The sequence below is a fragment of the Eutrigla gurnardus genome (assembly GCF_963514095.1).
Source record: "Eutrigla gurnardus genome assembly, chromosome: 2".
Classification (NCBI taxonomy): Eukaryota; Metazoa; Chordata; class Actinopteri; order Perciformes; family Triglidae; genus Eutrigla; species Eutrigla gurnardus.
In genome coordinates this window covers 18220553-18248076 of record NC_139916.1, presented here as the reverse complement: position 1 = coordinate 18248076, position 27524 = coordinate 18220553, and the positions used below count along the sequence as shown (strand labels likewise).

General features: G+C 42.9%; 1 protein-coding gene across 2 annotated transcripts in view; it reads right to left on the bottom strand.

Annotated features, from left to right (window-relative positions):
• LOC311020012 (low-density lipoprotein receptor-related protein 1-like) overlaps positions 1–27524 on the bottom strand; it is an 84728-nt gene that overhangs the window by 43830 nt on the left and 13374 nt on the right. For both annotated transcript variants that reach the window (XM_084019738.1, XM_084019739.1), the window contains exons 3-10: positions 16071–16208; positions 11889–12008; positions 11317–11445; positions 10959–11222; positions 3730–3892; positions 2190–2412; positions 797–986; positions 500–643 (exon numbers count right to left, since the gene is read on the bottom strand). In XM_084019738.1, the coding sequence (XP_083875864.1) occupies positions 500–643; positions 797–986; positions 2190–2412; positions 3730–3892; positions 10959–11222; positions 11317–11445; positions 11889–12008; positions 16071–16208 (1371 nt within the window). The remainder of the gene's footprint in view (positions 1–499; positions 644–796; positions 987–2189; positions 2413–3729; positions 3893–10958; positions 11223–11316; positions 11446–11888; positions 12009–16070; positions 16209–27524) is intronic.

The following is a 27524-nucleotide window of genomic DNA, read 5'->3' as shown; positions in this document are numbered from 1 at the left end:
CCAATGCAGCGGCATTGGCTGTGATTGGTCCGCTAACTACATCCGCTGGAGACCGCTATCCGGTTTCCACTCATAAACACCGCCATTTAAACTTTTAAAAGGCTACTTTTATTGTTTTCACCTCGTTTTATTGTTTGCACCTTCTCGCTTTTGCACAAAGAAATAAAACACCAAGTTCTGAAAAAATGTGGACGTTTAAAGCCAGAAAGTAAACAAATAGGCTATAACGAGGCTACGACGATATACGTCAAGAGTCTCGGTCGGTCGGTCAGTCTTTACAAAAAACATAGCGCCCTTTCCCGGTGTGGCATTGAATTGCATTTCGACACGTAAACCCAACGCAGAACCATCACGGTCTCCAAGCAACTGCGTGGCCGTTGCGTTGCCGTTGCGTGATCACTACGCGGAAGCATAATCAGGGCTTTAGATGTTGTAGATTATTCATGGATTTGCAGCCGCTGATTAATTCGTTATCGTTTCATTCAACAGTTCTACTCACTTTTGCAGGACTTGCCATCGCTGCCCAGACTGAATCCAGAGCGACAGCGGCAAGTTCGAGTCTTGTGGCCGTTTCCGAGCAGACAGATGTCTGAGCAGCCTCCAGCCTTCCCAAACTGGTCCTCTTCACATGCATGACTGCGTACTGGACACCAAGAAGGTGGAAGATAAAGTCACATAACACGAAGCATCAATACAGTATTCACATGATTTGAAGATTTGAAAGTGTGTGTGTGTGTGTGTGTGTGTGTGTGTGTGTGTGTGTGTGTGTGTGTGTGTGTGTGTGTGTGTGATCTACCTGGAGGCTGGCGTCTCTGGTGGTAGACGTGCAGTGCTCCTCCCTTGTCCACCCTGGTCACTACTTGGTAGTCTGTGCTGTTGAAGCGGTTGACCCTGATCACACTGGTTTTAGGCTGCATGTTAGCGTTGTCCGAGTTGGTGGCATACAGGTAGTTTTCAAACACAGTCAGTCCGTACAGGTGCTCGATCTTGAAGAGAGAAAATTGAAAGTGGGGAGATAATAGAAGCGTTGTGGGAGAGAGTAAAGGACAAGGTTAGCTATTGAATCCAGTCTTTACTCAAACTTGTTAACTACACATGTAGTCTGGCTTTAAACTTTTCCATAAATGAACTTTTACTGAAAGTCACTGGTGTTAATTGCTTTCTCTCGTGACAATAAGATAAATAAGTGCTTCTACAGGAATTAGATATACTGCTCTAGTGCTGTATTTTGTGAGCTTGTAAAGACTTTTATATTGTAGATTATGTTCTGAAGGCTGTGTCGGCAAAATACATCAGTTTTGTGTTTAAGTGGAACTGTCTCACCTTCGCACAGAAATATTACACAACGATGTGACCTAACATGAAAATAATGGACCATGATTCACTGTGGATTGGCATTTTACTTCAGTGAGCCTTTTATTTTCTATATCTGGAAACCTGAGAACCTATTATCGCGCTTCCATGGCAACTTTCCACAAAACAATATCGGCTCTGATCAAATTATCCTCCATGTTTTAAAGATTTTCTTTAGTCAGATTTTCCCCATGGTTAGTTTTATTTTACAAGTATTAACTGGTTATGTAGCATGAAGTGGAGATGCAGCTTTAAGAGAGCATACCAGGCCTTAATAAACACACACTCTTAAGATAAAACAGCCTAGATTCAACACCATCAATAACTTTTACCCTTTACCCAAAGGATGTGAATGTACTAATGCCCAATGTGTGTGTGTGTGTGTGTGTGTGTGTGTGTGTGTGTGTGTGTGTGTGTGTGTGTGTGTGTGTGTGTGTGTGTGTGCCTGCCCTAAAGCTCAGTGAGTAAATGAAAGCCATTACTTCTCTACAGATCAAGTAAAAGCCATGGTAACAGGTTTAAGAGCCACTGTGCTTCATCAGCGCTGCAACATCAACAACAGCCTCAGCGTCAGACACTATTAATCAGCTGTTTTTTAATAAAAGGGCAAACGTCCTCCGTCTTCTCTCTGCTCATAACTCACTGGGCAAGAACACATTACAGGAGCACACAGGAGGAACATAAGGTGTTTTGCAGATATATAGGGAGCTATAAAGTGCACTAGAGTTTTAAGAGCATTATGAATAGCATACACAAAACAGCTAATTTAGGGGAGATTATATCCCTGCTAATTGATGATAATGGGAGTGTGGTGCATCCCGTGCAGCTGTTCTCACCAGCAGGCCTTGGATGATGGTGTGCCGGTTCTTGCCTTCATAGTCCACCACCTCAATGTAGTCCAGGTAGGCATCGGCCCAGTACACCAGCCTGCTGACGAGATCCAACGTGATGCCGTGGGGAAACACGATCTTACTGTCCACGAGTTTGGTTCGGTTCTGGCCGTCCATATCGCAGCGCTCCACCTTGGGGATCTGACCGTAGTCTGTGAAGAATACCTTCCTGTGGAAACAAAGGATCAGACCTGATTGAGGACAGATGGATGAATAGATCAATTGAATCAGAAAATAGATTCATTTTCCTGCCATTTGGCTTTGTTTTTATTGATTGATCACTCTTATTTCAATCACAGGGAGACATTGCTAATCTAGTTTGGATGGAAACATCTCTACTAGCAGACAGCAAGCAAGATTCATTGTTTGAGTCATTTTTTTAAAGGAATAATGCAGTTGGATATCTTTCATGTTTGGACTCGGACAAAACAAAGATGTTTAAACTATATTCATATTGGATTGAGTAGCTCTCTTATACTATAATATCTAAAATTGTAAGTTCCTTTCTCAATATATGGCTTTATAGGCCAGCAATATTTGAAGGAAAACATTTCCAGAAACCTGATTTTGAACGAAACAGACCATTATCATAATTTAAGTGTTGAATTACTGCCAAAGCAAAAATAGGGACTTATTTCAAGCTTTAAATAACAAATCATGCTCACAGTACTTGTAAATGTTAATTCATCTCTTAAAAAAAAACTAATGTTATGTGTTAAACAAGCTGGAAAACACCTTCCCCAGAATGCCCTTAATCAAATATTGAGATTCTCTGTCAAACCTAAACCTCACAAAACCTGTCATAGTGGCCTGTGAGTAAAAGTTACCACTAGATGAAGGGACGTGGAAATATAATATTGTTTTATGTCTATTTGACCCTTTTGAGGGTGAAGACAGTAAACACTGTCAGTGTGGGATTTCGGGAATGATTTGTGTGTCACTAATTTAACGTCAACACAAAGGAAGAATGTTGCCGATATATTGAGGTGAGTGTTGTTTTTCTCTCCTTCTAATGATGCTGCAGACCACAACTACAAAAAAAGCAGCTACAGTGAATCTATCTGACCTTGTTACAAGGAAAACCAATTACGGCTGAGGAAATTGTGTGGGATGAAAACGATACACGTAGCTGCAAGCACACACACACACGCACACACACATTTGTGCTGTTCATTTTTTCCAACACACACAAACGTCAGACACTCACACAAGCATGCAGATATACACACACATTTTCAGGAATTCAGTTGGAAAATCTGGTCATAAACAAAGGAGCTGTAACAAAAACTCGATTTCACAACATCTGCACTCAATTACTCATATGTCCAAACTTCCATTTGGCCTTTTTCCCTGCGTTTCAACTCGTTGTTTTAAGGTGGGCAACAACGACGCGATGACAGCAACCCGACCCCAGTTGTTCTCATTATAATGAGTTAGCAGGGCGTGTGTTTATCGCATGAGGCCGAAAGTAAGAGATGAAACTGACCCCATGGTGGGGTCCAGGGCGATGCCTTTAGGGTTATACAGCTCCTGGTCCAGAAGGGTGACACATGTCTGCCCATCCTTGTCACACACGAATATCCTGTCATCCACGTCATCCACAAAGTAGAAGTTTCCGGTGAGCCAGTCGATGGCCATCTGCTCCACATCTGGACAGAGAAAGGGTGGAGGGGTGAGGATGGGGTAAGGTGGGGCGGAGAATGAGCAGAGGGGAGGCAAACGCAGTGCTTTCAGTACATGGATTGATTCACTTTGACTGCTATAGAGCTCGAGCATGTGATGTTGTGTGCAGATGGGTAGGAGACTTGACTCATAGTCATGTGACGAAGGAGATAAGTCAGCAATACTGTGTGGCAGCTACTTCAGTTCCACCTCTCTCTCCACACACACAGACACAGACACACACACACAGACACACACACACACACTTTTTGGATTTTTAGGTCTGCCATTTTCGACAAATGATATGACAGTCAACTCCAATTAGCAAGTGTCTAGGAGATGCGTCTGTCATTCAAAGTCACTTGGACAGACAGGGCACGAGAGAGGCTGTTTGTTGCATCGAGGAGTGGAATGTTGCCGTAGCGATGGCGGGCTTGCAGCGTTTATTTTCCTGAGGCTCAGCACAAAGGGAAGACCAGTACCCCACCCGGCAATGAAAATCAAACACCTCGACTCATGCACACGATACCACACACACAATTCATGGAACATTACAAAAAAAAGAAAACTGTAATACCCCCCCCCCCCGCTCCATCCGAACTGACCTGAATGTGGTGCAGGACCACATAGTGAGGCCTGAGAGAAAAGAAAAATAGTGAAAAGGAATAACATGAGACACTGATCTACCCCTCGCCCTGGTTCCCTCATTCCCTCCTCTTCCTTCCTCTCCTCAAACAGCAGCTCTACCACACCTCGGCTGAGCCAAGGACCAGAGAAAGAACGCTATTGTTAAAGCTAAAGGAAAGGAGATGTGAGGATATTAAATGCCCAGAATTATCAATTTAGTATGAGTGGTAGAAAGTACATTCACCCAATTAACATACATAAGTATACTTCTGAGATACTTGTACAGTAACTGAAATTAAAAATTACTTTTTAACCTTTTTAGATCACATCCCTGTTCATATTGTCAACAATTATTGTCAATCTTTTCAATGATCAAATCAAAATCCTCCCGACATTATGTCCCGTCTGCCTATCCTGTTTCACTCTGAAATACACCGCGGTACGGAAACTAGACGTCATTTCAGCTGGACTTTTTATTTTACACTTAATGCAACTTTCTAGATGTACACAACTATTTATTTTAGAAGAATATATTGTACTGTTATGCCACAATATTCATTTGACAGCAGCAGTTACTGGTTACTTTGCAAATTGACATTTAAAAAAAATCCTTGCTATACAAAGTATTAAACTAATAAACAATATATAGCACGCAGCGTGTGTTGTACCTATAAATATTAGCACAGGTAATGAAAACTATATGCCTGCATGACTAGAGGGAGAGTGAGAGAAAGAGTGGTGAGGAGGAGGAGGAGGAGGAGGAGGGCTTCACAAACTACAAGACTTGTATTTTCACAGCTGCCACAAGCTCTGCTCTCCACAGAACCATCACACACTCACACACACACACACACGCGCACACACACACACACACACACACACACACACACACACACCCACACACACACACAGCTCAGATATAGGTCCAATGTCATGCAGCAGGAGTCCTTTGTCGTGCTGTGCTCGGTGCTTGGGGTGGAGGTATATTATGGTGGAGTGTTTACCAGGGTGAGCGGGTCACTGTGATGATTTAGGGGAGACCAGAGGATCAGTTTCTCCCACCAGGAAAGAAAGTCTTGAGTGGGGGGGAAATGACCAAGCAGATTCCTCAGTATAAGAGTGCAATAAAAGTGTGCATTGTGAAAGCTTACCAGCTCTGGACCAATAAATCTGACTGTAATTCCAGAGCAGCCCTCTCAAGAGCCTGGCTCGCAAAAACGAAGGGAAATGGATCGCTTTCAAATATTTTTGGTTCAAGGTGGAAAACAGATAGAAGAGAAAATGCAGATGGACGGAGGGGGGAGGAAGAAAAAGTGAGAAGAAAAGAAAGAAGACAGAGAAGAGAAGAAAAAAGGAAGAGAGATCTGATTTCCACGAGGGAAACTTGGCCATTGTGCAGAAGCATTTCTGAGGTTTATAGGAATCAGAGGCCATATTCCCAAAGGTGCTCTTCATTTTTAACACAGAGTTCTCTGTTAAAACGCTTCCAGCTGCCCCACAACACACTGATTAAGCAATGGGTAAACAAAGAGGGCGGGGGAGACCAGAAAATCTGTCCCCTACTTTCTGACACTCCCCACACTCCATTTTCTACTTCTGCTAAACAGAAATGGCTCCAGTGAAGACTTTTCATTCTCCTCCCATTCTCTCTCCTCCTCCTCCTCCTCCTCCTCCTCCTCCTCCTCCTCCACGCATCATCCCCCTATCCCTCCCCTTTGTCTGTTCCCCAGAGGTGGGAAAACAGTCTGGATTCATTAACTGCAGCTCTGTCTGTCTCAAACTATGCTATAAAAAAACAACACAGCTAAATTGAAAAAACAGAACTGGTCGCCTTTTTTCCCCACTCGCTCCAAACAACTTGTTTTATTTGCGTTTCCTCGTTCATTTCTCTGCTCCCTGTTGGTCTAGGAAAAACAACAGTGGATGTCTAGATAATGTATTTAAAGAGCGATGCTAAATGGGGCAACGCTAGGCAGAGTTTTATACTTATGCTTTACAATAACTATGTAGGAGAACAACTGAGGGGCATACTTCACAGGCACCCGGAGCTTGTACACCTCTGCTAACACAGGGGGATCACTAGTTTAGCGACATCACTGGCATTACTTTTAATGGGTTTCGATACCTCCGAACTGTCACTTTTAAACTGTGAATGAAGCTTTAACACTCAAAACACCCCAACCCCCACTTCTCCTCGCCAACCGTACGCACTCAAAAACACTCCCTCAAGCATCTGGCAAAGGCGTTGCACCAGACTCACACTCACACGCGCAGGGGGAGAATGGTAAAACAACAGCAAAGTGTGGTTCAGTTAAGATCCTAATGCCATGCAACGCACAAGAGGAAAGAAAGTGGATCATCTGAGGGACTGAGGGATTTGAGTGTAGACTAAAGACTAAAATAAAAATGTACTTCAGGTTCACCGTTTAAGGTACTATGTGAAGCAATTTAAATGTATTAATAACTTTGCATTGACAATGTGTGAACAGATTGTAACGTAACTGAAGACCTTCCCCGACTTTCTCAGTTGCCTACAGCCTGTTCTATGTAAGGGACTTGGGATGGTTTTGGCAGGAAAATCAAAGTATGTGATGATGCTAACGTGCATTTCCTCTCTTCAGCTTCCTTACAGAGCTATGCAGTGTTGTAGACCATCTAAGAAGTCAACAACGAGACAAGACCAAGAATTTGAGGGGGTGAGACCCTGCAATTGTGGCCTAGACTGGTCTTGAAGTAAAGTCCTGATTCCTCTTTGCCTGACACCAGACAAGGACGAATAAGAAGCGGTAGATTCAGAAGAGAAAAAGTCCAAGACCAAGACCGATCTCGAGTCCTACACATAAGCACAAAGAGTCCATATAAGCACAAAGAAAATCTAGAGGAAGCCAGTCTGGCCAATGCAAGTAACAGGATCGCAGTGCACTTAATAGCCACCAGGGATATTACTACTTTTCAGAAAATTCTTCATAATAGCAATGTGTAGGGGAGGGAGGGAGGGGAGAGGGGGGGAGAGAGAGAGAGAGGAGGGGGGGGGGGGGGGGGGTGAAGCAGAACTAAGTGTTGAATGGAGAAAAGATTTTGAAAATGTGCTGACCGGCTTGCCTTTTAACAGCACATGACCTCTTAAGGAGATTTCAGGCCGAACTGTGCTAAGCAGCACACTCTGTGCAAGGGGAGCAGGTACTGTAGCTCTTAGAGTACAAGCAGGGTAGGGAGGCTTAGTGACGGCTGTGAGGCTGTGGGGCATCAGGATCTAGTACTACTGAACGCTAAGCTATCTTTCATTCCAAGGTGTCCCATCGGGAGGAGCTCTCACCATAAGTAGATCTTTTTACAGTCCAATGTTAAACTGGATCTTCAGCCAGACTGAAATATCTTAACTACTATTGGACATTCAGGTTCCCCTCGGGATGGACTTTGGTGTCAACATTTTAGTTTGTCCAATACAAAATGCAGAGACATTCCAGACATTCCGTCAGCTCGACTTTATGTTTGGTGCCAATGAGCAAATGCTAGCATGCTAAAACCCCAAACTTACACGATGTATGGCTATAAAACAGCATGTCTGCTAGAAATAGCACCGCTGTGATTGTGCTAGCATCCTGATAATAGCAATAAAAACCCAAAAGCACAACTGTTCCCAAGTACAGTCTGAGTGGTGATCTTCAATCAAAATAAACTCAGCTATATTTACATAGCTACAACTGTTTAATAAAAACGTTAAAAAAAAGTTGTAAAAAAGAAAAGAAAAGCTAAGTTATATTTTCACCGTCAAATGGTGTTTATATTACCACTTGTATGATGTGAGTAACAGTGACCAATATAGAATGACATTTGGAAGAGGAAATGAAAATAAGAAAGTGAGAAAGAGAGACATAGAGATAGACAGACAGACAGAGAGAGAGAGAGAGAGAGAGAGAGAGAGAGAGAGAGAGAGAGAGAGAGAGGGGTGGTGGGGGTGCAGACACATCTGGACAAGCCATCTGTGGCATACTGAGGTCATGAGTCACTCCAACCACACGGGCATCATTTCCTGTATGTTCTCCTTTGCCATTGGTTGCTGCCGACTCCTTCCATGTTGACTGTAAGCATAAACCTGCTCGTCCCATTCTGTCACACTCACAGGCCAGCAGTCTGTCCAAAAGAGCAACTCTGCTGTCTGGCCAGTCACTCCAGATTAGGGACTGGAAGGGAAGAGAAAAAATCTGCCCTTTGGTACTGGATATTCTTTGTGCTGACGTTAAGTATTCGGGTTCCTCTGGGTGGTCAGATTTAGATATTCCTGACATCATTTCTCAAAGTCATCATAAATATAAAGGTTGATTCTCCACCCAAACTAGCCATGCAAGGAAACAACCAGCCATAATTTCAGTCAGTTTGTCTCATTAACAATCAAAATCCCTTTCATTGACATTTCTGTCACTCATACATACTGACAGGAAAATGGTTATATTGTCACTTGGATACAGGATGTGCAGCGCCCTTCAATTGCTTCCTGATTTCTGCAATACAGCTCTAACCCTTCATCATTAGCAATGCACATCCTGTCCATGCTCCACATGTGTGTGTGGTGTGTGTGTGTGTTTGTGTGTGTGTGTGTGTGTGTGTGGGGGGGGGGGGATTTGCTGGAATTTCCTGCAAATTCCTTTGGTCCTTAAATTGTCTTTCTGGTTAAAACGACATGTTTATACCGACAGTGACCATCCTTGTTCTTTATTAATTACTTTGATGACATTTATTAAGCACAAATACATGTTTTTCCTAATCTGTGTCAATGTTTCCGTAATTTTGAGGAGTTTGTTATGATGTCCCTTTTCCTGCATGAGTCTGATTAATTACAGTGAGGGATGTTCTGCATAATGAGCCAATAACAGATGTGGCGTTAGCAAGGCTCAAAACAGATGGAGAGGTCTATCAGGCTCGATCTATCAGGCTCGATCTATCAGGCTCGATCTATCAGGCTTGATCTATCAGGCTCGATCTATCAGGCTCGATCTATCAGGCTTGATCTATCAGGCTCGATCTTCCTCGTATAACTGACGGACACCAAAATGTCTAGTGCAGAATAGTCATTGTTCGAAGCTTGCCTGATGTCATCTGGTTTGAAATTAACATATCTCCAAATGACAGCTACACACCACGATGCGAGCACGTGGAAGACAGAGCTGCCCGACCGTCACGATGCGACCTTTTCATTTTCTCTGATGGTCTGCGCTGAGAAAGTAATTTCTGTCATGTTAATGCATTCTTTGGTCACATGGAAAAGGGATGGAAATGGAGAGGAGCCGATGCATACTCAGTAAATGTGATAGGTCACAATGCTTGTACGCAAGTATGAAAAACAGGGGGAGAGAAAGGAGTGTAATAATGCTGCGCTACATGATTCCACTGCTGTGTACGGAGCAGAAATGGAGTAAAGGGTGGAGAAAACCAGGAATGCAACGCTGTTTCAATTTAAGGCAAAGTATTGATTCATATGAATTCATGTTTGTATAAATGTGTTATTGAAGACAGAAAACCAGGCCCAAACACAGCGAGGGGCTTGAAGCAACACAGTGACAAACACAGGGATGGGAAGCAGGTTTATATGTGGGTGTGTTTGACCCTCAGGTGGTCTACCCTCTGGAGCACGCACATACATACGTCTGCACTCAATCGTGTGCCTTAGATCTCCTAAGCCTGTCTTTAAGTTCATTCTCAAAGGAGAAAAAAAGACCGTTTCTGAAATGAAACATAAGCCATGGAAAAACACAGCTGCTTCTAATGTGCTGACACGATTTCTCTGACTGCGCACAAGCACATACTAGGTATTGATGCTCAGCTCACTTTCAGGCTACATCTGTGGACATTTTTTGTCTCCACCTGCTTACGTTTGACTTTTCAAAGTGAAACCCATTTGAATTCATTCAGACCAACGAGCCCAGCCAAATCCCCATCTGGGAAGGATGCAAACCAGACAAACGTAACGATTCAAGGTGAGGATCGACTGAGGGCTTGTAGCCGAAGGTTGGGTTTTGCTACTGAGAGATGGGGAAGGAAGGTTGAAAGTGAATCAGAGTTACTTTAAATTCAGATTTGTTCGATGAATGTCACTCAGGCAGAGCTCTGATTCCAATTGCATTCATTTCCAGATGGCAGTGTTTTTGGTCTTCTGGCCTTGTACTTGCTAATGATATGCGCAGTGAGAATTCACCCTATATGTGGCCTCCGAAATAAAATATACACAGACACACTCACTCACACACACACACACACTCACAGAATTTGCCTCATTGCATTGTGAGGCAATCTTTAGTCTGCTGTATTATGTATTGTGTGCAGGTGAAGTGGGCAGTAGCATTCTGCTGTGTACTCTGGCCCGTGAAGCTAATACTGTGCTTCATAAACACACCATGGTTGAGTTGCATGCTGCTTTGGTGTACTCACGGTGCAGGCTGAGGGAGATGTTGATGACGCGCTCCTCTGTGAAGCTCTTCAGATTGGGGATCTTGGCACATTTGAGGTGTGTGGATGAGGGGGCGTCCCCTACGTGGATCCAGCAGACGGTCTCCTGGGCGTAGAGGAAGTCCATGGCCGTGGTTTGTTTGGTGCTGGTGGACAGCAGGCTGTGGACCGTGGTTCCGCTCAGGGAGGTGGCCTGGATGTTCTGGGAGTTGGCGATCAGCAAGACAGGCAGGCGGTCTACTGGCACTGGAACGTCACATGAACATAACTAACGGTTGACAGGAGGAACATGAACAGAACATTCACACAGTCAGTCCCGCCGCTGGCTGCTAGTACTTACCATTCTTGGCCTTGCATGAGCGGTTGTCTGGCTGGGACAAGTAGCCCTCCACACAAGAGCAGGTGTAGGAGCCTTCGGTGTTTGTGCAGGACTGACTGCAGGTCCCATACAAACTGCACTCATCAAAATCTGAACCACAGAAACCATTCTTATTAGGGTATAGCAAATACCATTTGATAGTTTCTTAAATGTGTACAGATTGAAATTTTAATAAAAACATGATCCACAGAGAGGACATAAAAAAACTAACAATTCTGTGTCTCCTGTTCTGAATTTAAAAAAAAAGTTAATTACGCATTAAAGGTGGGATGCAATCCTTTTAAACAGGTTTTTGTGGGAAATGCTCCCAGGGCCCCTGAACTACCCACGGTGTGCTCTGCACCTCAGTAAACACTGGTGCAGCTTTGGATGCTGAAAGAACTTGGGTACTGATGTGCAGTTACCAGACAAGGTAAGCAAGCTCATTCTCATGGCTCATAGCAGGAATAGAATACTATGGTTTACTATTTTTTGTTGTTGTAGCACATACTTAACTGCAGGTATCCTAGAGAATGACCACTAAGCAAACTCACCTTTGCATGTGTTTCCATCTGTGCTGATCTCATAACCACTCTTACAGTAACAAGCAGCCCCCGCTGGAGTCACCGCACACTTTTCCTGACAGCTCCCGAGGGAGCAGTTGGACACAAACTCTGGAGGGAGACAAAAGAGGGGAGGGTCAGAAGAGAGGAGTGAGTTTTTTGGAGTAATGTGCACGGGGAGACAGAAAGACGGCAGACATCATATAAAAAGGAGTGACTTCTTTCCTGTAACTGACATTGTTATTGAGCTGAAAACGCTGCATCGGTGGCTCTAATAGGAGGTGGATTTGGGTATAATTCTGTAATAATCCATCCAACGCACCACCATAAACCCACAGATTACACTGCAATCACTCATTTCATTCATCGTGGCGGGTACTATCTGGCAGCAGACAGACATGCTTGTAGGCGACAGGAGCAGGTGTCGCTGAAGCTGCCATTGTACACTTTCTGGGGAATATTTACAGCTCAGCAGAGTGCAGAAGTGCATTAATACTCGATGCGTCTGGCTAAATTGTAGAATTTGAATCTCTGCGGCCTCCTCCTGACAATGAGGTGCATATAAATAATAAGCACAGAGAATTCAAAGTCACATTAGTTGCCCATCAACTCATGATGAGCCTTAGACCTGGCAAGAGATGTGATCTAAGTGTAATTGGATGTAGTGTGACTTTAAGAAATGGCCTCTCAGATAGAATTGGTCCGTCACAGAGAGAGTGATGAGTTAACAGTTGGAAAACTAATTTCAAAATATTAAATTCTGTCAACTGAATTTAAGGTGGATTGTCCCTTTAAGTAAAACAACTATTAGATACAAAGATGTCAACAAATACTTCAGCATTGCACTCGCAATGTATACCTCCCCACTAAACAAGCCATCTCCATGGCTACACACACATCGAATACACAACATGATACAATCACACCTTCCAGTCAGCTGAACGATGCATAATGGAATCAGAGCTTTCAACAGTGCACTGCACATCCTGTGTGAAGTAAATCAAGACACGGTGAGTCATAGTCAAACAGACACAGTCATGTCAAACCGGGATGAGATCTATCGGTCACAAGTGATTCACTTTGGCTCGGAAAACACTGGCAGACGGTTCACACTAACACAGCAGCAGAGAGAAGAGGGATCAAGATTCTCACTACACTTTCCAGATTAAAGAAACTAAAGCACACAGTTTTGATGCATTATTGTACTATATTATGATTACTACACTACAAGGCATTAAAAAAACGCTAATAAACTTGAACCTGAACCGCTCCAGACAGCAATAACTGCTGAGCTAGAAAAGGTAAACAGGGCAAATCAGCAGATTTCTCTTTGTGCATTTCCAGCTATTATCCCAGACTTGTTAATGATCTCCTCTGTTAGAGAATAAACGCCGGATGAGTGACTCCATATACCCAGTGCCATGCTGCCAATCCCTGTACAATGATTTGAATATTGTAAACAAGTACACAAGTTGCCCTGCTGCACTCCAAAAGCTTGCTGGGACAGCCGCAACTCAAATTACAGACAGGCCCAGAATTTTCCAAAACAAGTCTGAGCACCGAACAACTGAGATGTGTTTAGAAAACCAACATGGGCAACAATGTAAACAACCAACCATGACGCACACCACAAAATATTTATTTTGAGCAAATAAAAGCACAGAAAATTGCTCTGCTTTGGTTCAGACTGCACACCAATCATATCAATCAGATGACCCCTTAGAAAACAAAAGATGTCAACTGGTTTAACCTAATTCCGACATCCGAAGACCAAGTTTAAACCCTGAAATAAACAAGTCACGGACAGACACACACACACACACACACACACTCCACTCTCACCTCAAAGTCTGAAAGTGCATGAAAATTTGATGTCCACCCCCCAAGTTTCTTTAATAAATATTTCATCCCAGCTCAGTTTTTAACTGAAAAAAAAGAGAAATATCGATGTGAAGTAAAGGAAAAGAAGGTCACTTCTGTGAACTTAATTCTGCATAACTATGCCAATCAAAATCTCAGTGCTTCGGGATGAAATAACCATTTCATATTTTTGCTTTGGTTCAGTAGGACTCTTAGTTTTTGGATTTTGTAAAGGTCGAGGCATATATAAAGCAAAATGGTATCATTAATATACACTTCTGGGTGTGGCAGTAATGATGCCTGTTGCTTATTTCAACATATATATGACAAAGTGTAGTATGATGGACAGTATTTAACTGTATATCCTCACCAATGTTGCTTTGCTAACCCTTTGACAGACATGACCCCCAAATAGAAGAAGCTTTCTGTTCCCTTTAGACTTACAGCCTTTCCTGTAATAATTCATCTATCTCATCCGTTGTTAAGGTCTTTTGCACAATCAAGTTCTAGTTTCACTCAGTGAGGTCAACTTTATCAGCACATTCTTGCAAAGGACACTATATTCTTTAGGCTCATAATAAACTGCTTCCTTGTTTTGGGTTTCAAAATGACTACTTCCCTAATCAAATCTGTTAAATGAATGATTAACGGTTCTCCATAGAGAGAACCAGAGCATTAAAAGAGCAGCAAAAACGATGTAATTTTGTATTTTCTATGTATGTAAAGAAATATTGGAGTAATGTCTACCTGAGAATAAAATGTTGCTCTCCCTCTGTGTGTGTTGTTATACGAGCTTCTCTGTGCTTTCTCGACAAAGCCGGGCCGTATGTATTTAGTGCATGTGAGTGTGCCCCATGGCGGGCTCACGCCTGACGCTCTGCACCGAGTTCATAGGGGTCACAGCTGAATTGAATTGAATTAAATTTGTTTGCACTGTTAGCATTGTTAGCTTCAAGCTACAGGCTCACCCTTTGCCATGCTGAGAACAATATAGAGGCAATAGAGTAGTGCAGGGATGACGTATTTTTGTAGGTCAACCAGGGAAGTGTGCCAAGTGTGCTGGTTTCGCCCAACAAAAAGCCAGTCGAGTTTTTTCAATTGGATTTTGTTTCAGAAAATACGTTCTGTGGCAAACACAACTTTTTGATGCTTAAACATTTTGTTCAGCAAATAAATCTTCACTAGGGGTGTGAATCTTTGGCTTCACAGCGATTCGATTAACGATACAGTAGTTGGCGATTCGATTCAAGGACAATGTTTTTTTTTGGAACGATTCGATTCGATTCTGTAAACCAGGATTCGATTCAATAACTTGTAACCAAAATTCTATATCCATGAAATAAACATGCAATAATGTGAGTGAGACTATCTATATAAACAGACCACAGAATAACTTATTTAACATATTTTATAAAAAAGTAGTCCTGTATAATAATTTATGCTGAATACAGAAATGTAATGCTCAGTTATTTTTAACATTTTTCAATAGACTACATGCTGGCAGGGGAGAGTGTGTCTTAAACGTATTTAAACATTAATCATAAGTAAGAATCACAGTTCATATGATTAAACATTTATATCGATTATTGGTGAAGAAAAAACGATTCATTCTATTTATTTATTTTAGCAGATCGATTTAGTAGAATCTATAGGACTGACAATCGATTCATCGATTCATAGAATGAATCGTTACACCTCTAATCTTCACTGATTAACTTTCTTTTCTTTCTTGATTTTTGAAGCGTGAATTGGCAGAATTAAAAAGCTAACATTAGGCTATAAACAAACTGCACCCTGGTCTAATGAGTGCAAGTATGACGCTGGAATGGACTAGTCGGGGTCATGACATTTCTAGTGTCATTTAGCTACTGCCTTTTTTTTTACGTGTACAAGCTTCAAAATACATGAGAAGGGTATTTACTGATATGTTATATCGTAGAATGAATGAAAATCTCCAAACTTGTGTTAAACACAGAACTAATTCCAGGCATCTAACCAAAAACTCATTCAAATAACCCATTGACTTTGAGACAAGTGCAAAAATACTGCCTCATTTATGGGTTTTAGGACTAGTTCCTGCAGTGCTCTATAGATATGCTTATAGATATTTCATATTGAGCACCTTTAATGACCTTTTTGTTTCATATATACCAGGAGGGGTCACACATACAGTTGGTTGTGTCTCCATACAGCATCCAGAACAATATATAAATATTTTATAAATAAAAACCAATCAGTGTGTGTGTGTGTGTGAGAGTGTGTGTGTGTGTGTGTGTGTGTGTGTGTGTGTGTGTGTGTGAGAGACAGTGATACCTCTGCAGTGTGGTCCCTCATCCCAGCCGTCCGTGCAGTCTGGAGCCCCGTTGCACAGTTTGCTCATGTGGATGCAGAGATCCGTTCCACCACATTGGTACTCATTGGGAGGGCACCGTGATATGGTGCTGTGTGGACCTGAGGAAGACACGCACACAAGTATGGTTAACAGAGAATGTGAGGAGTGAAATAATCCTTGGGAGAGAAGAATCCACATCAGTTTTGCTCCTCTTTATTCTCTGGAACGCTATATAAACGGTTCCTGCAAATGGCCACATATATTAAATCAACTGAAACAGAAAGACATCCTTTCATGTCGTGGACGACATTATTGGTTCAAATCAAACCATTAATAGAACCCTAATAGAGTCTTTCTCAGTTGCATTACTATATATTGACAGTTGTTGGATACTGAAACCCTGGTTTGTTTCTGGAGAGGTCCGTGTGTGTGTCCTCTTTCCACTGAAGTCACTAAAATTGTTCTTACTGATTGGGTTTGAAACAATCTCAGCGGGCACAAAACACACAAGTGCAATTTCGGGCCAAAATGGATAGCAAAATTGCACCGTACCACCTAATCTGTGAACACACAGCTCCAGCTGTGCAACTCCACTGTTTAGAGCCATCTCGGCACATACGATACAGCACAGCACCGTGTCTTCCCTAACATTGGTGTTACCTTTGGGATCATCATGCTTTCTGTTTTTGTGTCGACTATAAACTGATCAGTAAAGCAGAAATTCTTTAAGATCAATCTTTCTAAAATGCTGCCCTGTCTTCATGCCAGTGGATGACAGATTTCCTGACAGACAGCTGGACTATGTGTGTCAGACCAAAGCCACAGAAATGTTTCTCCCCCTGTGAGTGAACATGAAGCTATCCGTTCACTTCATATTTGTGAGTGGCACCACTATGGTGATCCCATCACACACCGTTATACACCCAGATACAAGACAGGAGTCGGAGTGTGGCAACCATCTTGGCTGTGGCTGCATTAAAAGCAGATATTCCAAAGATCCTTCATCCTCATCCGTATTGGAAACCAACTAATTCCTAGCATATGAAGTGGAAAACCCAATAAATGTTACCACACACAACGATGGGACAACAACACGGGACATTTCTCCATGTGGCAATCACAGACGCTCAAGCTCTTAAGGATGTTCCCGATCAGCAGATGGACTATAAAAGCCACATTTCTATTAAGTGAGGCAGTTGTTTAGACCTTCACTTCACAACTAACGTCATAATCAGAAGTCAGGATCTGTCTGACTCAGCGGAGTGACTGATTAATCATACTGAATTTGCACTTGACAGCAATTCATCAGAGCTGCGTGTCATAACGTCAGGAAAAAGAGGAGACTTTGTGCAAGTCTGGAAACCCTGAACACCGTGCAAGCTCCACGTGCACCACTTCTGCAAGCCTGTTTTGGAAAATAGCTTTCACAAACATCACAGGGGCAGATTCATTCCCATGTACCAAACGAACCGATTCTAGTGGCCCGCTCAAGAAAACAAGCACGTTTGTTCACATTGCTTCCCCTCGTTTCTAAACGCGAGCCGCGTTGTTCCTTTGCCTTGTTCCCCAACAACTCAGCCTTCCTCTTCTCATCCATCATGGATTCACATTCATCTTTTCCTCTCTCCAACTTAGCAGGCAGAACCACAAGGCAGACATTCAACGAACCATTGTGGGAGCAAAAGATAGAGGAAAACTTAGCAGGACCTACAAACACACCATTATCCTAGTCAGAACTGGCCAAATAACTACCTTTACATCTACCGCATACACACATCCATCCCAGAGGCAAAACACACCAACAATAAGCACACCAGTGTAGACGGCATGCCATGGTGTTATAGTATGCTAAGAAAAGACTTTGGGATCCATGGGGAAAGAAAACAGGACACTTAAACCATGTAGTTTGAATGTGATATAGACGAGGTGAATGGACTGCTAAAATCACAGGACAAGCAGCAATAGCTTTTAGACTTAAATGGCCTTAATTACTGAACTCTTTTTCTTGGATGAGGATCACTGCCTCGTGACTCCGACCAGCCTTTCATCCGCAAAAAAGCTCAGGACAAACATCTGTTCCGAAGTGCAACGAGTCCATGTGCTCAACCACGTCTGTATGTCCAAACAGCTGTCATACAGTCCAAGTCAAACAAAAAGCATGCAGCGACCTGGTTCAATAATCTGCTTCCCAGTACTTCAAAAGCTCACTAATTAACACGTTTTATTTCGTCCGTTTCATAAACGAACAGAAATGGGGAACGATGTGCTTAACTATTTCATGGCGACCAGTTGCTTGGCAACCTATAGTGAGAGCAAAGCCTCGAGGAAGTCTCTGCACTCGGCTGATGGTCTAAATGGCCGATGGATCAAACAACCAAGATACACACAAGATTACATGCTAATTAGACAACTTTAAAGGTGTGAGTTGGCATATATTTAATACCCAACCAGCTCAATTTTCACACTTAAAAAAGCTATCAATCTTCTTATCTAACTCTCTAGCAAATGAGCACATTTTCTTTCTTTCTAACTGAAAAAGGTTGCTAAAAATGCAAACAAGATGCATGAACTTCTTTTTCCTTTTTCCTTTTAATATGATGCAGGAGCTTTATTTGAAAACGATTACTCCTCGACAGGGCTCATATTTCTCAGCATGTGGAAAGTCCAAACTGTTGGCCTTCCCTCCTCCTCCTCCTCCTCCTCCTCCTCCTCCTCACTCTCTTCTTTTTTATCTCCTCCCATCACTTTTCCTCCAACATCTGTTGACCCATTTACAGTAAGTGTATACGAGGGAGGGCAGTGTGTGGAAAACGAAACACAGCGAGGAAACAAAGAGAGAGGCAGCGAGGGAGCAGACAGAAGGCCGAGTGGAACACCTCATCCACAGGAAGTGGATGGAGCCCCACAAGGCCTCATTCTTGAGCGAGCTGGCAGCGGTCGGCGAGGCCGCGGTGGAAAAGGCATCGCTAATTTGAATTAAACAGGGTCTTTTATTCAACATTCCTCTACTGTGAGTGCGCCAGGTTAGCAGGCCCAAATGTTTTTTTTTTCTTCCCTATTTGCTCTGTTTCTCCACACAGCTCACTGAATAGTTCGGTGAAAGATCTACACAGGCTGGCTGGTACAGCGTCAACTATTCTGTTCTGTAGCTCAATTAGGGCACCCGAGGAAAGGGGAAATCATCCCGGCGTTCCCATCATCCACACATACAGGCTATCCATGTGACGGGGCCAGTGGGACGAAAACGGATGCTGTCAGATTGGGAGTTCACTTCTTCCATAGATCTGTTGGACGCAGCAAATTTATCTGAAGATGTACAAACACCTTCAACCTATTTGTTCTTTTGTCTGCAGGCGACCAAGGCACGATCAGAGCTGAACAAAGCCTTTCTTCTCCAAGCATCTATCAAAACAAGATTGCGGCATGCTGGATTTCAGACACCTTACACGAGTGGAGTATTTAAGCCGCCGCACATAGAGGTAGATCACATGGAAGTGAAGGGGGGAGGGTGGGGGCAAGAGAACGAAGGCCATTGTTTGGATCACACAAATCGGCTGTGACCCCCTACAAAGCAGGCTGAGCTGCGGCGCTGTAAGCAGCGTCACGTGCAAAGCCTGATGTGAACTGTGACACGGCCACCTGGAGGGAGAGCCGGGGATGTGGCAAGGGCCACAGGGACACGGTGATGGAAGGGGGAGCTGGCACTTCATAATTGTGTGCTGTTTTTAGGATTAATAAGACTCGTTTTCCTTGCAAGCCTAGGACCATTCATACTTTCATTACTTTTTTTTTTTTCTTTCTTTCTTTCACAAGTAATGTTTCTGCAGAATTATTCATCTTGGAAATTGTCTCTTGATCTGCGTTTCCTCTCCAGTGGTAGAAAAGAGACCCAGCTGACCGAGAAAGAGCCAGGATCTGGGTCTGGACCAGGCTGTGCCGGAGTCCAAAGCTTGTTAGGCTGTGGGGATTTTCCATTCACTAGTTCATGCTTCCACTCCATATGCGAGTCAACACAATGCTTATTCAACCAATAAAAAACACATAAGACAGAAAGGGACTTTATGTGGGCCAACCTCAGAGCGTAAGGAGGCTACTATCCACTGCCTTCATATACTGCAGACGTGTATTATGAAACAATGGCAGGAATAACAAGCCAGATATTAAAAATAATCCTGCCACTTTCCACAGACTTCAATGCTTCACAAATAGCTGAATAATTCAACATGTTGATCTGTGAATAAACTTCATGAATAAACAGTGTTGCACCAGTTTAGTGACAGCAGCTCTTAATGACGTACTAATCCCGGGTTTCTCTCACCACTGATGGCCTCACAAACAGGCTGGCCCTCCCTGTGAAGCTCCGGGCCAACATGACAACATTCTTGGACGGAGCTCCCAAATCTTGACCAAAGCAGCCCCGAGGTGCCCCTTGACCTTCATCCTTCCCCTGTCCAGCCAAAAAAACTCCAAACAAGTAGGACACGACATACAAAAAAAAAGCAAGATACAACAACACCGGCGCTCAAGTATGGCTAACACAGGACACGGTGGCTACCGTGTTAGTGTTGTTTTGATGTTGCTACTCAACACAGTCCCATCGAAAAGATCACAGGCAGGAAAAGAGCCGAGGCTAGCAGCGGATCGCCGAGGGTAACAATTCTTTGTTGGTAACAACACTGTTTATTTCTGACAGCTGGCCTATAAACACTCGAGTCTGCAGGTGGAAAACAACACATTAACCTGCCAGTCCAGCCACACGGATGGCTAACAACTACCAGAGTGGGTTTATTTGGAGCCACGTGCATTCCCTTTGTCCAGGCAATTACGTTTCAGTTTAACAATGTGTTGTTTTCTTATAAAAACTGACAGCATAAATGCAGTTTATTATAAGTATCTCTGGCTTTTGCCCTGGCAGCAGACTGTGTGCCTTCTCTCTCTCTCTCTCTCTCTCTCTCTCTCTCTCTCTCTCTCTCTCTCTCTCTCTCTCTCTCTCTCACCCCTTTCCTTCCAAGATATCAACACCACATTTTCATTCCTTCCTGGGGGGGCTTCTGGGGTGGCTGGCAGGGTGACAAGCAAAGCAGGAAGGCTAAATCCAGCTCTCCAAAGCACAACAAACTGAGCCTTCTCCAAACACAGCGGCACCGCTGCTCCTCGGGGCACAGAAACCGCTAAGCAAACCATTGTATCAGCAAAGTAAATTAAGATTTTCATACGGGGACAACTCCAGCAGATATATCGCTTACGAAATGGGAAAAGTGAGTCAAAATACACACAATAGAAATAAATGTTGGAGTTATATCATTCACCCCCCCACACACACACCTATTTCCTTAAGCTTATGCATAAAAGGACAGATAATATAATATATAATATAATATATTCAAACAACACACACAGAGACTGTCTTTGTCTGCCCTTTTCTCTCTCAAACACACAGAAGAAAGTAGAAAAAATAGATCTATTAGCCAATTGAATAAGGTTCTTATGTCGCAACTTTTTCTCAGATTGAAAAAAAACCTCAATATTTGATTCATTCACCTCTTATTTCCCCACAGTGGACTGGAGGATTAACTTGAAACCATTCATATTGTGCAAGATTTTCCTGCAAAGAGCAGAGGGGGGGGCATGTTGCTGCCCCAGAATGACTAAATATCTGGAAGGCATTTAGTTTGTTCTGGCTTTAGAGTTCCTACCCAGAAACTAAGAGACTAACTTTAATGATCACAAATTAAGACCAGACAGTCATTTTCATTTGTTATGTAGGGCATTAGAAAGCTAATTCAAAGGACAGTTGACTAATTATCGCGTAGAAAAAAATAGCTATGCAAATGACAGGAAAGGCCTGTTGATCACATCTGGCTAACCGCAACCTTAAATGAGATATTTACATTATTACTTCAGTTTCTCTATACGTCTTTACTGTTACTTTTGCACACGCTCTGTCAAACACATTTTTGGGACTATTATGACTCTTCAACCTGCATGAGTTTGGCACCGATGGATATGTGCTCCAATGAAGGATAACTGTTTCCATTTACTTTCATTTACTAATCAATCCGTCACCAATTGTGTGCTTGTCCAATAGAATATCTTCACATCTGGGTTAATATCATGATAAATTAAAGATAAACATTGAAAATGTGTCATATCCAGGATGCTCATCATGGTGAGAATTAACCCTGGCCTCTGCCTCCCCTCAGCTTTATGAAGCGTTTTAGCATCTTTTAGGTCCTTGTTTGAAACTTTATTGTTTTGTTTCCGTCTATCTGCTCTCATTAGCATTGTTTATAGCTGCAACAGGTGATTTATAAAAAAGAAGAAAAACCTTCGATAAACAAACTATAAACTACCTGTCTAAAGAAAAAGTGTTGCTAGCTAATGGTGTGTTCTTTCATTCTCTGCGAACCGACCCGGACCTCTGATATGATGTCACTCCCACACTAAAAGCGTTCTGGTAGGCTTTTGCGCAGCTGAGTTTAGAGAAAAACTTGGACGCCACCTTATCAAAACAAAGCCATTTGAACTTCTACAATTACCCTTTATTTCATGTTTTAGTTTATCTTTTGTTAGCAACGCAACGCCACGTTTAGCATCACCCATTTGAAACAAGTCTTCATTTCAATATTGCACTCACAACAAGACCGGTTCCTATACCCGTAGGCAGTGATATGGAAGCAGTAAGGTATTGCAATAATACGAGTGATGGACATCGTCATTTAAAACGACCAAAGTGGTCCAAAACCAATGAAAACGTTTCACAACAGCTCACACAGGGCGCAGCCATCTTGGATTCCGTATCGGAACTCAACGTCCTGTCTTTTAGTCGGAACGCCGACTCGGATAGAGTAATAGAACGCACCATAATTAGCTCACAGTGAAGCAGCTGAACCAGATATATTCCGCGGGAGTTGATCGAGACCTAAACGGAGCTAGAGAGAGAATATTTGTATTACACCGACAAGAAACATCGACTCAATGTTAATGTTGCTCGATGTCTGCCGGATGTGTAAATAGGCAACTATCTGGCACTGAGGTAGCCACACTAAAGCATTCTGGCCAAATTTCACATGCAATATTAATTTGCAGCACACCCCTGCATTCGCTCACATGACTTACTGTGATACTGTCAGATTGTGTTGACAAATACGTGCAAAAACCAGTCGTTGGCAAGAAAAATCTGTGGTATAACACGTACACAGGGCCGTTATACAGACTCATCACCTCAGTATGAGTCGTGCACAGTCCTCCATTGGTGTGGGGTGCAGTGGCGGCTCCAGAGATTTTCTGTTGCAGGTGCTATGGGGATGCTCAACACTTAAGAGAAGGTGCTTTGAATTTCGGGGCATTTCATTATGGCGGTGGCATCGGACCACCCTTAGTATATATAGCTACACACGCGTACACGCATTAACTATACTCGTTCCACGACTATAAGCAATATATGTAAAAGTATTCAACACAAGGGCTATAGATACAACATACATGACATCAAGGACAAAATTCTGATTTCAGAGGTGGGGGGGACACAAGTATTTTTAATAAAACTCTAACTCTTTCAGTTCACTGTGTTTTCTAGTAGTTCTTCTAGTTTTCTATTGCTACTTTTAAGTTTACTGTTCCCTTTTTTGGTTTGACTGGTTGTAAATCATGTAGCAAAACATTATCACCCAATTCTAATCCAATAGTAATAATAACAACGATAATAATAATACAGTTTATTGATCAGATTATTGAGAGCTTTGTAAATGATGAGGAGGATCTTTAAGTGGATACGCTGCTTTATTGGGAGCCAGTGAAGGTGTTGCAGGATGGGTGTAAAGCATTTCTTTGAATAACTTACACTTTGACTTCTAAAGAAGTCTCTTATGTCCACTTTTCTTTTTTTAGACATCCTGGCTGCGTCTAATTACCAAACACACACGCACGCGCGCGCGCACATACGCACACGGACACCGATTCAAACGCAATGTAAATGAAACCTCTGATATTAACATCCTTCTAGCGGACGTGAACTAACTTCCAGTAGCGGACTCCTGTAGGACTCCTGACCGCAGACTAGCAGACCGTCGGTGTGCAAGATGGAGTGACAGCGGGGACGGCCAATCACACAAGAAACGGCAGAGCCAATCGAGGAGCTTGTGGGCGGTCTAAACTAAGGGAAACAGGCTTCAGCTTGAGCGGACGTTTTCCGCTTGGTCCCAGTGCTTGACGCGTCTCTGTTTACTATAGCGTAACATTGTTTTTGGACGGTAAAAAGTGCAACGGACCAAAACGGCCTTTTGAAAAAGTGCAGGGGACATTTCCCCTGTGCCCCCCCCCCCCTAAATTATGCATGACATTAAAATATAAATATAAAAAAACTACAGACATTTCTTGGGGGTGCTGGGCGGGTGCTATGGCTATTATAGGGGGAGCTACAGCACCACCTAGCTCCCCCCTGGCGCCGCCACTGGTGGGGTGTATCGCTTGCATGACTGTATGAGATAAATGAAGTGTGCGTGTGTGTGTGTGTGTGTGTAAGCAGATAGTGTGCACTTGCTCTCACACCTGCACCAAGTTCTTGTATGGACAAGGCGCTGTGAGGCGAGAGACTCTTTCATGTGGAGCAAAGCTTGTTTTCCTCGACATGTTGATGGTTATCTGGACTGGGCGTCGGCTGCCTTTCAGAGACCGTGGCAGGATCAAACGGATCCCTTCCTCTTCCATATCCGATACTGTATCAATGCTGGCTTTGGATGAACCATCTGGTAAATGACACCGCTGATGAAATACACACTGAACAATGATGTGTCGTTGCAACTGCTGTGCGTCTAACGTCGGAGCAAGTAGATAAAAGATAAAAGATTTCACTTCTTTTCGAGGCAACCTTTCATTTCTTGTGACAGGGGTAAGTGAAACGCACATTGCATCATGAACGATGGTGTTTTCCACTCTGAAAGTGGCTGTCGCAAAAGTGCTTCATCTCCTAATTGCAGCCTAGGTGGGAACTGTCTGTAAAACGGCCCTTATTACAGGCCAGGGGCAGGGGACATCATTTCGGCGTTACACACTTCCTGTGTTTAAAGGGCACACTCACTGCACGTGGGAATATTTCAGGAACCCAACCAAGTCTACAGCCTGAGGAGGCGGGAGCTCTACCGAAGCCTCCACCCTACCTGAAGGCTATCCAGACAAATAAGCTTCCCATTTGTCTTCATTGCATGGCTTCTAATTGTTTATTGATTAGACATTCAGATCAAAGCTCTAAATAAAAAAGGTCATATGCCCAGACAACCATTTTTTTTTTTTTTTTTTTTACTCTTTCAGTAATCCCTCTATGCCAGTCTGAACCAGCACCCCGGGGTACAAAGGACAGCATTGTGGGGGTTACACAGCAGGGCAAAGCAGCTGCACTGGACAGTGACTGACTTCACTGGCAATAGCCAACACACTAACAAAGGCCACTGTGAAGGCCCGTCCACATGGACGGATAAATAAACCTCTCTCATGCATCTTTTCAAGAAGCATCTGCAAGAGCACCTTCACAAAGAGCACATTTATCACAACAATAAAACGTAAAATGTTACTCAGTGTACGGGTGATGTACATACAGTTTGGGATACATGCTCATAAAAACACTGTCAGTATTTGATGAGCTACAAAAATGCCATTTTTAAGTTGATATTTATCCAGTATTCCACAGCTCTGTCATGCAACATCTGCTCTGCACCAAACATCATGTTTTTAAGCTTTTTTTCCAAACAGCATTTAGTTTTGATAATTTGACATTTAGGGCATTTAGCAGATGCGTTCATCCAAAGCTACTTACAGTAAGTACGACAGTATATCGCTATCAGTACCAGAGATCCACAGTAAACATCGGGAGAGAGGGGGAAGACATGTGACACAGGTCTGAACTGAATGCTGGAGAGAGAGACTGACTCATATAAACAAAAGCACCCATGTTCCTAGTAATGAAGAAAGATGTCAACACAACAATAGAGGTCTATGATAACACGCTTTGGCTACTCAGGCAATACATGTTGTTAACAAGATCAATTCATTGATGGTTTGGGTCTTTTCAAGAGATTTGTTGAAAAAAAGAAAAATATCACCAGACTTATCCTGTAGTTACAATCAAACAAAAAGAAAGCCACGATCCCAATTAGAAGCACCCTGACCGACTATTTCGATCTCTGTACTGGCTTCTGTACTTAGTTTACCTTAACCTTTGTAATGTAATTTTGCTTGCCATGTTCTATAATAACCACCCCGTTGATTTTTACTTCAACAGAACACTTAAGGACATAAGGATTGACCGACTCCTTCGAATGTCCGCCCTGACACTGCAAAGGCAGGCCCCTCTACAGCAAAGGTCCTAACTGTTGAGGGAGCCTGGCAAAAGCTAGAGGGAATAGCATGAGACAGAGGATGGAGTCACTGTTGTTTCTGTCCCAGATAGAGACATGGAAGGAGGCTGGCCCACAGATGAGAAGGGGAAAAGAGCAGGTTGTGAAAAACAGCAGGTTTCTCCATTGCTCTGGGCGAGTCTCTAATGACTTCCAGACCCACGATCATACAGTCTCTGCGTCTAGACTGCGGCACTACCCTGGCCTTACTCCACTTCCAGGCCAATACACCCCCCCCACCCATACAGTGGCCCCCCTACCCACCCAAAGCCCTCTGTCCTCTTTCAGGCGTTTCACTCTAAGAGGCTGCTTTCATCCCCTCCCTAGGGATTCAGCCTCAATGCATCTAATCATCTAATGAAGACTTTGAAATGACAACTGTATTTTTTTCTTCGTACTACTTTTAGTTTGTGTCATGACATCTTCTGTGGCTCCAATCAGAAATCATATCCATCAAAAAAAGACAAACTTTGTAAATCCCCTAATTGGGCATGACGTTTAAAAGCAGGAATGACCTCTCTAACTCACTGATACAACATGCCATTGTTTTCTCCTGCCTGGCTGTGGTCAGCCAAATACATCTATTAGTTCAACAGTCTCAGTCTGTCAGTCCACAAATGCTTTATAAGCTGTTTGGAGGGATCAAACACTACAGTGACCTATTAGCATACCTATGCTACTGCAAATAAACACATTTTAAAAGTCAACGCAGCATGTTTTGGATCTACTTCTGGGGCAGTTTTACATTTGGTCTGCACCTGTTGAATGGTATTCAAGTCAAATAAAATGACAAGTTCGGCCAACATTTCAATTTCTCATTCAAATAAAAAAAAATACACTTGGACACAATTCACAGACTGAATGAATGGTCAAAAAATATCTGACATTACGTGAAAAAGTAATGTCTAAACCCCCTTGACGAGGGGTTCTTAATTGTATGATTAAAAAAAATATTTAAGAAATATATATATACACAAATCTGCATACAGTCAGCTGAAAAGCATTTCCTCTCTAGGCTGCAATTCCCTTCCCTGAATGGTTTAA